This window comes from Ipomoea nil, unplaced genomic scaffold (assembly GCF_001879475.1).
Source record: "Ipomoea nil cultivar Tokyo-kokei standard unplaced genomic scaffold, Asagao_1.1 scaffold0900, whole genome shotgun sequence".
Lineage (NCBI taxonomy): Eukaryota > Viridiplantae > Streptophyta > Magnoliopsida > Solanales > Convolvulaceae > Ipomoea > Ipomoea nil.
In genome coordinates, this window is record NW_017617328.1 from 2,211,805 (window position 1) to 2,223,772 (window position 11,968).

General features: G+C 37.9%; 1 protein-coding gene across 1 annotated transcript; it reads left to right on the top strand.

The window, feature by feature from the left end:
* The first annotated feature begins 9,007 nt into the window (after positions 1-9,007).
* LOC109179374 lies at positions 9,008-11,494 on the top strand. The gene is made up of 2 exons (XM_019328870.1): positions 9,008-10,418; positions 11,271-11,494. Exons 1-2 carry the CDS (start codon positions 9,008-9,010, stop codon positions 11,492-11,494), a joined length of 1,635 nt encoding a protein of 544 aa, XP_019184415.1.
* Positions 11,495-11,968: the final 474 nt, after the last annotated feature.

An 11,968-nucleotide genomic window follows, 5' to 3' on the forward strand; every position in this document is an offset into this window, starting at 1 on the left:
TTTTATTAAAAAAATATTGATAACAAAATATTAAACATAAAACTAAACGCGAATTAGCTTTGAGCCAACCCATTAAAATTATTTAATCTAGATGGAGTCTCTCTTGCGGGTCTGCCACATTTCCTTGCTTTGGGGCTTGTGCTACTAAAACCCAATCCAACATTTCTCTACTTTCTCTCTCTAAGAACTCATGGATGACACAGACTGGATGTCGGCGGCGCCGCCGTTGTTTTCAACGGGGGAGGTGCTCTCTTAACTGTACAATTGCCGGAATCTGTAGATATTATGATAAATGGAGAGGAACATTATGAAAATTCATTTCATTCGATTTTGCTCTAATTTATTTATCAAACCTTATTTGTTTAACCCTAAACAACAATTCTCATACCACGGTTTTCTTTATAAATAATAATAATAATAATAATAATATTATTATTATTATTGTTATTATTATTATTATTATTATTATTATTATTATTATAGATTGGGTAGGAATTGCTCGGCGATCAGCAGATTACTGAGATGCAGGTACAACATTTGAAACTCATTTAATTCTTGCTTCAATTCATTCGATTTGACGCTTCTTTGCTTCAATTTATTCATCAATGCATGTTTGTTTAGGCTCTGATATGAGACATAGTTGTATCAGACCTTAAGTTGCGAATTCTTGGGCATAGAAAATGGAATTTATTAGGCTCTGATACAAAATGGAGTTGGAGCTTAGGTTGTGAAATCTTTGGAATAAAAAATAAAATTGATTACGATCTGATACAAGCTGGTGTCATAGCTTAGGTTGCGAACAATATAATGTACACTCAGAACAAAAATAATGTACATCCCCTAAATATAATATACATTATTTTTGTATTGAATGTACATTATTTTTGTACTGAATGTACATTATTTTACAGTAGACAAAATATGAACCACACAACTTGTGTGGACCATGGTCCATACAATAATGATTGCAAAAATTCCTAGTGTGCCTAAATTGGGTCAAAAGGAAATGGGTCGAATTGAAAGTGAAATTGAAAATCAAATTGAAAGAGAGCTGCAGTGTGATGGATTTCAAGCGAGGGCTTAGCAATCACGACAGTATAAGTTACGGTATGAACGTTTGAGTTTGATATGCTTAGTGTGAAAATAATTTGTTGAAATAACGTTTGCATTTGGGTTGATTTATTTGGTTAATTTGTTCCTATATAGTACGGAGTATATGAGAGTAATCAATCAGTTATAATTTTTCTGTTTTGCTGCATGAATAACATGTATTGTGTCTTTTGAAAAATTTGTTCGTGGTAATGTCATTTTCAAATGCTTGAGGTGATAAAATGGGGACCATATCTCACTAAAAAAGAGACGACTCTAGATTAACCAATGATTCCTAAACCTAATAACCTGGATGATATTTCCTTATTTGATTGCTTTGTGATTATAACAGAAGTTAGATGGTTCAATTTTAGGTGTCTACATAATGTTAGGAATGTAGTGAATGCATGTATTTTAGAATTTTATATTTAAACAATATATTGTTTCTTTCTTTATGAAAGTGATATTAGTATCTTATTTCTTTGGACTAGTAATCTTGTAACTAATTTCCTTCATTCTCTTATGTTAAACATCAATTGTTAGCAATTCATTCACTCTTAAATTAAGGCATGGTGGTCAGTTAAAACAAAGGGAGCCGCCATTTTATATGGGAGGGTTCGTTGAATGCTTTAAAAATGTGTTAGTAGATGAATGGGACTTCATTACTCGATCTTAAGGAGAAAATGGAGGAGTTCTATATATACTCTAACATGTACATGCTATGAGAAATTTACATGTTCATGCTATGAGAAAATGTAAATTCCATATAACTGATGCTATGAGAAAATGTAAATTCCATATAACTGACCCAGTGTTTTAGGTACTCCACTAATACTTGAATTAGGGGTTAAAATAGCAGTGGACCATGGTCCATACAAATTGTGTAGACTATATTTGTATACTATAAAATAATGTACATTCAATACAAAAATAATGTACATTCAGCATAAAAATAATGTACATTGTATTAACGAGATGTACATTATTTTTGTACTGAGTGTACATTATATTGTATGACAGGACGCCTATTTAATAAATAAGCTTTAAATCACAGAAGATTAAAAAAAATAAAAAAGGGGAAATAATGGAAAATAAAGAGCAAGATTGAAAAATGATACAGCCTAGAAATAAAAAGTTGAACCATGCTTTTGATTATTTAGTTTGGTTGTACATTCGTGTAAACAATACATGATTTTCACTTCAACTGGTTTATGTTTGAATACACCTAAATATTTGTGAAATTAGCACATGATTTTTCGTTGTTAAGGGGGTGTTTGGTTGGGAGGAAGGAATTATGAACGAAAGGAATGGTAATTCGGTGGGAAAATAATAAGGTAGGAATAATGTAGGAATTCAAATTATATTATTTAATAGGGAGAAATAAAATTATTAGAGATAAGAAGAAAAAAGTGGTATAAAAATTAAAATGTCCTTGTGTAATATTAATAATACTAACAATCAACAAGTGAACAGAACATGAAAAAAATCCCAATTTGATGGAAAGAAATAAACTTGAATTAAACTAGAAAAGCCTATTATCTTTACAAGACTAAGCATCCAAACAACCTTCTGAACTCTCTATAATCTATAAAGCCTATAAAGAGCATGAAACTATGGACAAACTCCCAGCTCTAATGCCAAACAACAGAATTAGCAATACACAACTAATCGCTGAATTCAATTCCAAAATCATTTGACTAAGCTCAGGCAAAACTTTGAGCGAGCAACTCGTGAACAGCTTAACTCATTTACACCCCTACTTTAAGCTTATTTAAGGCCTAAGTTTTAAAAACATTTAAAATTTAAAAATATACCCAGAACCTAACACAAATCACTACTAGAAATTATGGAATTTCCGACCACCTGAAAGTGATCTTAAATCAAGTCGAAAGTCTTGTTCCGACCACTTTTGGTATCCAGAAAAACCTTTGATTCTATTTTCGACCACTTTTTGCTTTCAACTTAATTATTTAAGATCACTTTCAGGTGGTCGAAAATTCCATAATTTCCAACAGTAAATATAAACTAATACAAATATACAATTATACAAAGCTAATACATAAGTATATCACTAAAAATCTATGATTATTAGTCACATGCCACTACATAACCAAGTTCATAATACAAAATCGAATAACACAAGCTTAATAACCACAAGTCCACAATACAATTATATATAAGTTCAACACAAGTTTAAAACATATTATAAAACCGAAAGTCCATAATACAAAAATCCAACATAAATTTAATCCAATATCTTGAAAACTCATTAATAGCAGCCACAATATAAACATAATAATAGCATAAAAACATAAAACATAATATATATATTGGGAAGGGTTCAAGTGCGGGTATAGCTTCCCGTGCGGTTGTGCGGTTAGATCTGAGCCGTTGATCAAATTTAGATCAACGGCTCAAATCAATGAAAATTTAAAAAAAAAAACGCGTGTCTAGAAGAAAGAAGCACAAGGTAAAAATGGCGCACAAGTGATAGAAACAATGACGCACCTTAAGTAATAGAAAAACTCACCTTAAGTGTTAGATCTTAAGCACAACTTCACGCACATTAAGTACAAAACTCACACACATTACGCACAACCCCACGCACATTAAGCACAAAACACACGCACTTTAAATATTAGCTCACAGACTTTAAGTTTCAACAACTATTGACATTAAGCACAAATCCACGCACATTAAGTACAAAACCCACACACATTAATCACAACCTCTGGCACATTAAGCACAAACCTCACGCTCACTAGTGTAGGTCAAAATCCTCGGGATGTTTGTTGTGTCCATTCTGTGAAGTGCGATTTCAAGAGATGAGATTCCAAGAGAGAGATGTCAAAACGATGAGTTTGAGTTTCGTCCCCATTCTTCAAATTTTGGTAATTAGTAAAATGAATATCAATTAATTATGTAAAAAAAAAATGATAGGATGCCAACAAAATAATTGAAAACTTTTATTTGATAAAAGTGTGACAAGCAAGATTGATATTGTATATATGTGGTGTTATGTGAAAAATTATAAAGTATCAATTAACATCAATCAATTACATAAAGTATCATTATAAATTACTATCGATAATATATGGTATATATAATGATATCATGTATGACCGGTACTGTTATTAATTGGCCGGTATTGTAACTTTTTTCCATGATCCTGGCCCTACTTACATGAATTTTCTGACTCCGCCACTGTTTATACGAGCATAACAGAAAGTAGGTATAATTGTATATATATGTTGGAAAAATTAGCTTAAAATGGCATAAAATGGCATATTAAGTGGCTATTTTGTGGTACAATTATCAGTGGGGTCCACTTCCGATTTGGGTCGAGTCAAAGTGGATTCGGGTTCTTCGTAGTGAGACGAAGAGATTGATATATTGTACGCTCAAAACGGATAATGGGTGAATGAGATATTGATTCTCAAAGTAGACCCATTTGAGTTGGGAAATGAAGGGAAAATAGGGGACTTTGTCCCACATTGGTTTGGAAACAAGATTTGCCCTCCTTATATACATGAGCTCTTTTGAAGCTTGTAGAATTGTATAGCATAGAGGCTCTCGCGCGGGGGGAGGGGGGGTGGGTGGGGTGCAAATCAAAATCCAACTAGAGGAGATCGAAAAGGCTTGATTCAAGCCCGAGCTTGCGTGCACGAATGTCGTCCGGAAATTGGCTGGCCTTGCGGGCATAAGTTATGCCAAACTTCGGTATCGTGCACCGGCACCTGCGGGCACGAATGTCGTCCGGAAATTGGCTGGCCTTGTGGGCTATGTTATGCCAAACTTCGGTATCGTGCACCGAGAGCACAACTCACGTGCATCTGTGACCACGAGAGTAGTGCACTCTCGGGTTGCACCACAGTGCGCACGAGAGATGTACTCTCGTGTTGCCTGGTCCGTGTGCTCTCGTGTGAACCTGCACCCCAACGGTCTGAAACCCGAAAGTTCAGACTATTGTACAGATTAAACTCATCTGTTACGAAATTAATACTGTTTTAATTCCAATTTTAAATTCTGAGTTTAATCCTACTTAGTGGGTGACCGTTACAGGTGTTATACAATTGGTTTAATACCAATTAAAGGCCATGTTGAATGCTATCCCTTCCAACATCCCTATATAAAGAGAGGTAGAACAGTAGCATTTTTACACAGTGAGAAACGAAGGAATTCCAGTATAGTTTTCAGCTACAAAACTTCTGCTTCTACTCTCTTCTTTAGCTAAGAGTGTTCATACTGTATGTGCTTTGTTTGCTGGGTTCTTTGTTTAGGTGCTTAAACAAAGAATCGAAGCACGTTTTATCCTGGGAAACCTAGGCTACAACGCTCCTAGCACTTGTGGGAGGTAGCAAATAAGGTTTTAAGGAAAAGAACTTCGTGTTCAAACTCGTGCTAAACCTATACCCAAACATTCAACCTTTTCCTTCCCAGTTTTTCTGTTTCCCATATAATATTAATCTTTTCGTAGGATTATTATTTTTGGGAATTTTCAACCATATTACCCAACAATATACAATATATAAATAAACAGCAGCATTTTGAAATAATACCTAAATGATCCTTTGCAAATAAGCCAAATTGAGCATACAAATATAAACCAATAAACATACAATTATAATCTAATAAGCATACAAATATTAAATATACAGTATAAACAGTATAAATATGTATAAAATAGTATAAAAAATACCAGTTGCTGGTTCACGTTCGCGTTTACGGCGGTCGTCTGTTCTGTTCTCCGCAGAACGGAAAAGGAGACTAGGAGAGAGTGAGAGGCGATAGATCGTGATCTGTGGAGGAAACTCCTAGGTTAGATAATACTCCGTAGATTACTTTTCTTTCCAACTACTCCGTATATATATTGAGATAAGGGTCAAATAAAACTTTGTAAAATTGTAGAGGTGGCCAAAGTCTGGGCTAGTGCCGTGTCGGGCCTGGGCCTAGACTAGCACGGTCTGGGACCAGCCCTGAATTATCTGGGCCGGTCTCGTGCCGAGCTTACCTCGAGCTTGGGTCCGTGTCTCTCGTGTGTCGATTTTGGGTTAAGCCCAGAATTTTTATAATTATTATTTTTATAAAAAGTAATTATACTTAAAAAAAATTTTGACCCACTTATATCTAATTGAGGGTACTTCAACTTTTTAATTCAATAATGCTAATATATATATATATATATATATATATATATATATAAACATTAAGATTCATATGTATCAATATTTTAGATGAATTAAAACTCACATATTTGTAATTATGTTAGCGTAGGGGTGACCACGGTTCGGTTCGAACCGTAACAGTCACTGTAATAACCGCAACAAAAGAACCGTCCGTATGGTTTCGGTTCTTAACCGGAACCAATAAGGTTCCGGTAAGGTTTATAAAATTTTGGAACCGCACGGTTCCGGTTCCAAACCGTGAATTAAAAAAAAAAATAGCCACGGCTAAAGAGATTCAAATTTCAATTCTTGCTGAAGAATTGAAGTTTGAATATTTCAAAAAAGAATTATAAATTTTTTATAAATAAATAATAAATAAATAAATCTTAATTATAATAAAGCAATATGATCTTGTGAAAATTAAATGTTGATATTAATGGTTAAATGTTGGTATTAATTACATGTTGGTATTATAGTTAAGATTTAGCAAGTTCCATATGGTCTTGTGAAAATTAAATGTTGATATTAATGGTTAAATGTTGGTATTAATTACATGTTGGTATTATAGTTAAGATTTAGCAAGTTTTGCAAACACTTTTTATATGAGTGAAAAACATATGATATATAACAGGAAACAAGTGAAGAAAATGTTTAGTGCAATACAACAAAATATGATACATTACCCATATAATTACATGGAAATAGTGAATTTTGCAACAAAATAATAATATAGCATTAAAAATGATGCCAAACCAGATATCAAAGGGAAAACTACTCCTGAAAACTATTTATAAAATATCAAAGGGAAAAGAACACAAAAGTGAAGGACAACCCAGATAAGGAAAGTAAATGTTAACACTTGAAAATCATTTTTAACTCTAAAAAAACAATTGAAATTTTAACTGTAATATAGTCATATGGTTTGGTGAGCAATTATTGTTACAATTATTTTTTTAAATGGTGATGATGATTAATAGTCATTTATATTTATAAATAATTGTTAGGTCTTTAAAGGTCAATTGTATATTGCTACATCTAGAGTTAGAAATCTCAAAGGTCTAAAAATTTTGATCTGACTCTAAAATTGCAATTCAATTACTATTGTAGTTTACTAAGTTCTTAAAAATTTGTAAAATTAAATACTATGTACTAAATTTTTAATATAGTTTAAGATTTGTAGTAATCACCCACCTTAAATATTATTTTAATTGTAAACATATTTATGTTCATAATTTTATCATAGGAATTCACACATAATAATTATTGAATAACAAAAATTTTATATATGAATAAACCTCATATAGTGTATATTTTTATAACATATTTTTCGTGCATCGCAAGGGACAAATACTAGTAAATAATAATAATGATAGCATCGAGCTAATGTCTAAAGGATGAGTATTTAACTATTTATAGAGTTAGAAATAAGATTATAAATAATATTTTTACAAGATAAGTATTACTAAGCAGGTTAGATAAATTGGCTTGTCATTTTTACATAGCAGCCAACATTACTTGAGGACACATGTTTGATCCTCACCTTCATGAATTATCCATTTTCTTTGAAATGAGTTAAATAATTGTATTGAACATTAATGGGCTATTTGGTTCACGGAATAGGCCTGGAATGACATAGCATTCCCAGTAATAGGCTTATTCCTCTGTTTGGTAACAACTTGTATTCCAGGAACATTGTTCCCGGGACTGACCTATTCCCCTTGCAAGGGGAATAGAGATTCCTGGGGGCCCCCTGGTATTAGGCTATTCCTAAGTTCTCGAGAATATTCTAAAGTTTCTATTTCCTATTTTATCCCCCAATTAAATTTATTTCCTATTTCACCACCATCGCCACCGTCGTCGTCGTCACCACCAGCACCACCACCCTAGCACTGCCATCGTCGTCGTCGTCGCCGCCACCAGCACCACCACCCCAGCAGCACCACCGCCACCGCCCACCACCAACACAACTGTCGTTGCCGCCGCCAACGTCAGGGCCTTCTGAAAACCTTGAGGGCGGAAAAGCCAGCTAATATGGAATAGGCTGATTGGGAGGAGTTGAAGAAGCAGGAAGCTATGAACGTGGTTCAAGCCGATGACTCTTATTATAGTGAAGGTGATGTTCTAGCGGTAACTAGTAACAAGTTCGAACATTGTTTGGACTTGTTGGGCGTTTCTAGAGTCTAGATGTGAAGGTGGTGAGGGGCGCTGTGGTGTTGGGCAGCGCGGATACCAGGAGGGGTCGTGGACCTGGTATGGGCGGACGCTTCGGGATGAAGCGATTCGTGAACATGCACTGGGAACGTTTGATGCTGAGTGGTGCGTGTTACTAACCAGTGGCAATTACTGGTTAGTGGAGCATTGGGCAAGGCACACGGGTTTAGTGTGACTTTGCAGGGGCGCTGTTGTGTTGGGGCAGCGTGGATACCAAGAGGGGACATGGACCTGGTATAAGCCGGATGCAGGAGGTCAGCTAAACGAGACAGTTAGCATGTGTTAGCTATAGTAATATTTTATATTGTTACATTTTATTATATTATTCATTAGTCTTTGTAATAGTTACAGTCTTCTGTGGCTTGCCTATTAGATAGGACTTGTTTGCGTAGAACTATTCATCTATTTGTATTGTATTTCCTATCCTATTGGAACTGAATCGATAAGCTGTTATCTCATCTGGTATCAGTTAGACCGGGTTTGAGTTTCTCTCTCCACCACCGATTCTCATTCCTTTTCGTTTTTCTCAGTCGACGTCCGTCATGTCTGCCTCTTCTGAGCGCACGATGTCCGATGGAACTCCATCTTCTTCCCCAGCCCAAAACCCCCTAAACACTGCTCATCATTTCGTTTCCATGAAACTCACTTACCGTAATTTTTTATTCTGGCGAACCCAGCTTGTGCCCTTTTTGAACGGTCAAGAACTCATGGGATATGTAACCGGTGAATTCCTGTGTCCCCCGGCGATGATCAATGCCTCCCCGGCAACTGGTGAATCCACCACCTCGACAACCACCATGATCCCGAACCCGGTCCATAAGGCGTGGGTTAAGCAGGATCAAACTCTGCTCTCTCTCCTCATCTCATCCCTCTCGGATGAGGTGATGCATCTTGCGGTCGGCCAGACCACGTCAAAAGTTGTCTGGGACTCCATTAATACTGCCCTTGCGAGCTCCACCCGTGCGAAATGCCTAGGATTACTCGGGCAATTCCATGCCCTTCGGCAAGGTGGCAGCAACACTGCCGAATATTTAGGGCGTGCACAATTGCTAGTTGAGGACCTCGCACATGCCGGCCGACCCATCAGCCTTGACGAGCAGAATATGTTTGTTCTCAGGGGGCTACGACAGGAGTACCGAGCCATGGCGTCTTCGCTAACCACTGCCGGCACTCCAGTAACAATTCCGCAGATCGCGGACTATCTCCAGGCACAGGAGTTCTTGCTTGTGGAGGACTATCCAGTGGCGTCCGAACATCATTCCGCTGCTCCGGCCGCTTTTTATGCAGGGCGTGGCCGAAACTCCGGGCGCAACTCAGGCGGGCAGAGTGCAGGCCGCGGCGGTTCCGGCAATCCGGGCCGCGGCAGAGGAGGTGGAGGCGGTCGTGGTCGCAATGGTGGCCGCGGCCCTCGGTGTCAAATATGCCGGGCGCAGGGGCATACAGCCCTGTATTGTTTCAAACGTTATGCTCCGCAGCCCGCACCTCAGGCCAATATTGCCGTTCCAGGAGATGACACGGCCGCAGGTTCGACTACCACAGGTTGGTTCCCGGATACGGGGGCTACGGCGCATGCTACACCCGATGCGTCCATGCTATCACAGTGTGATGAATATAATGGTGGGGATGTCCTGTGTGTTGGTAATGGCGCAGGTTTGACAATCTCACGAATTGGTCATGCCTCTATAGCATCTATGTCCAAAGTTTCTAAAACACTAAATATGTCGAATGTGTTATGTGTTCCCCAATTATCTGTCCCGTTATTGTCTGTTTATCGTTTAACAAATGATAATCCTGTCTATTTTGAATTTCACAAAGATTGTTTCATTGTGAAGGATTCACTCACTCGGGCAGTTCTGCTTAAAGGTCCTACGGAAGGCGGGTTGTACAAGCTTCCTGTTCCTTCGTCACATTATGCCTTTCTCACATCCCGTACCACTCCAGTCATTTGGCACCGTAGGTTGGGGCATCCACATACACATGTCCAAAATCAAGTCTTAAAGTCGTGCCTAGTTTCACCTAATAATACGAAATCAGCTGAATTATGTACATCATGCCAACTCGGCAAATCCTCTAGATTTCCTATAAATAGAGTTACATCTTCTAGTGCGAATGTGTTAGATTTAATTTACACGGACATATGGGGTCCGGCACATGTAATCTCTACTAGTGGATTCCGTTACTTTCTGCTCTTTGTAGACGATTATTCGCGTTTTACTTGGTTTTATCCCTTACGGGTAAAATCTGATATATATAAATGTTTCGAGTCGTTTCGAGTCATGGTAGAACGCCAATTTTCGCGTTCTATCAAGTTTGTTCAGTCTGATTTAGGCGGGGAATACCGCAAACTGCATCTTATATTTGAAAAATTGGGCATTGTGCATCGTCAATCATGTGCATACACGCACGAACAAAATGGCCGCGTTGAACGCAAAAACCGTCACATAGTTGAAACAGGTCTATCCTTACTAGCCGAAGGCTCTGTTCCCCAAAAATATTGGGACTACGCCTTTGAAACAGCCACAACATTAATCAACTACTTACCCACTAATGTTCTAAACAATGAAAGTCCTTACAGTCGTCTCTACAAAACTACACCACCATACACTTTCCTTCGAGTCTTCGGGTGTCGGTGTTTTCCTTATCTTAGGCCATATAATCGGCATAAGATGGATTATCGCTCGACACCCTGTGTCTTCCTAGGGTATCCCTCGTCCTTTAGGGGCTATAGATGCATGGATCTAACGAGTGGGAAAGTCTATATCTGTCGTCATGTACGTTTTGACGAAACTGTGTTTCCTTTTTCAGACTTGATAGAACAGGATAAACCAGTATCTATGTTACCGGCTCTTCCTTGGGCATCTAGCCCAGTGGTAACACAAGTGGAGTCCATGGCTGCTGTTGATCCGGTTGTACAGCGTTCTACGAGTCCCATACCGTTGGCCCAAGAACCCGCTCCTTTAACTATTAAAGGCCCTGTTTGGGCCGTTACTCGGCGGAAGCGGGTCATGCGCACTGAGCCTCGAGATTGAGGCCATGTCATGAGACTACGACATATGACTCGGGGTACGGGTGAAGAGTTGCAAGCACTCACTATGACTACTGATCCCACTTGTTACTCACAAGCAGTGGGCCACCCAGAATGGCGTGACGCTATGGACCAAGAGTTCAATGCGTTATTACACAATAATACTTGGACTCTTGTACCTCCTAAACCTGATATGAAAATTATTGGTTGCAAGTGGGTCTTCCGCACCAAGCGGACTGCTGATGGTTCTGTTGAACGTTACAATGCTCGACTGGTTGCAAAGGGGTTCAACCAGGTAGCGGGCGAAGACTTCTTTGATACTTTTAGCCCTGTCGTCAAACCGACAACAGTCCGGCTACTATTTTCTCTGGCTATCTCACGTAGTTGGACTTTAAGGCAACTTGATGTCCATAATGCCTTCCTAAATGGACATCTGGCAGAAACGGTGTATATGAAACAACCTCCGGGGTATGAAGAC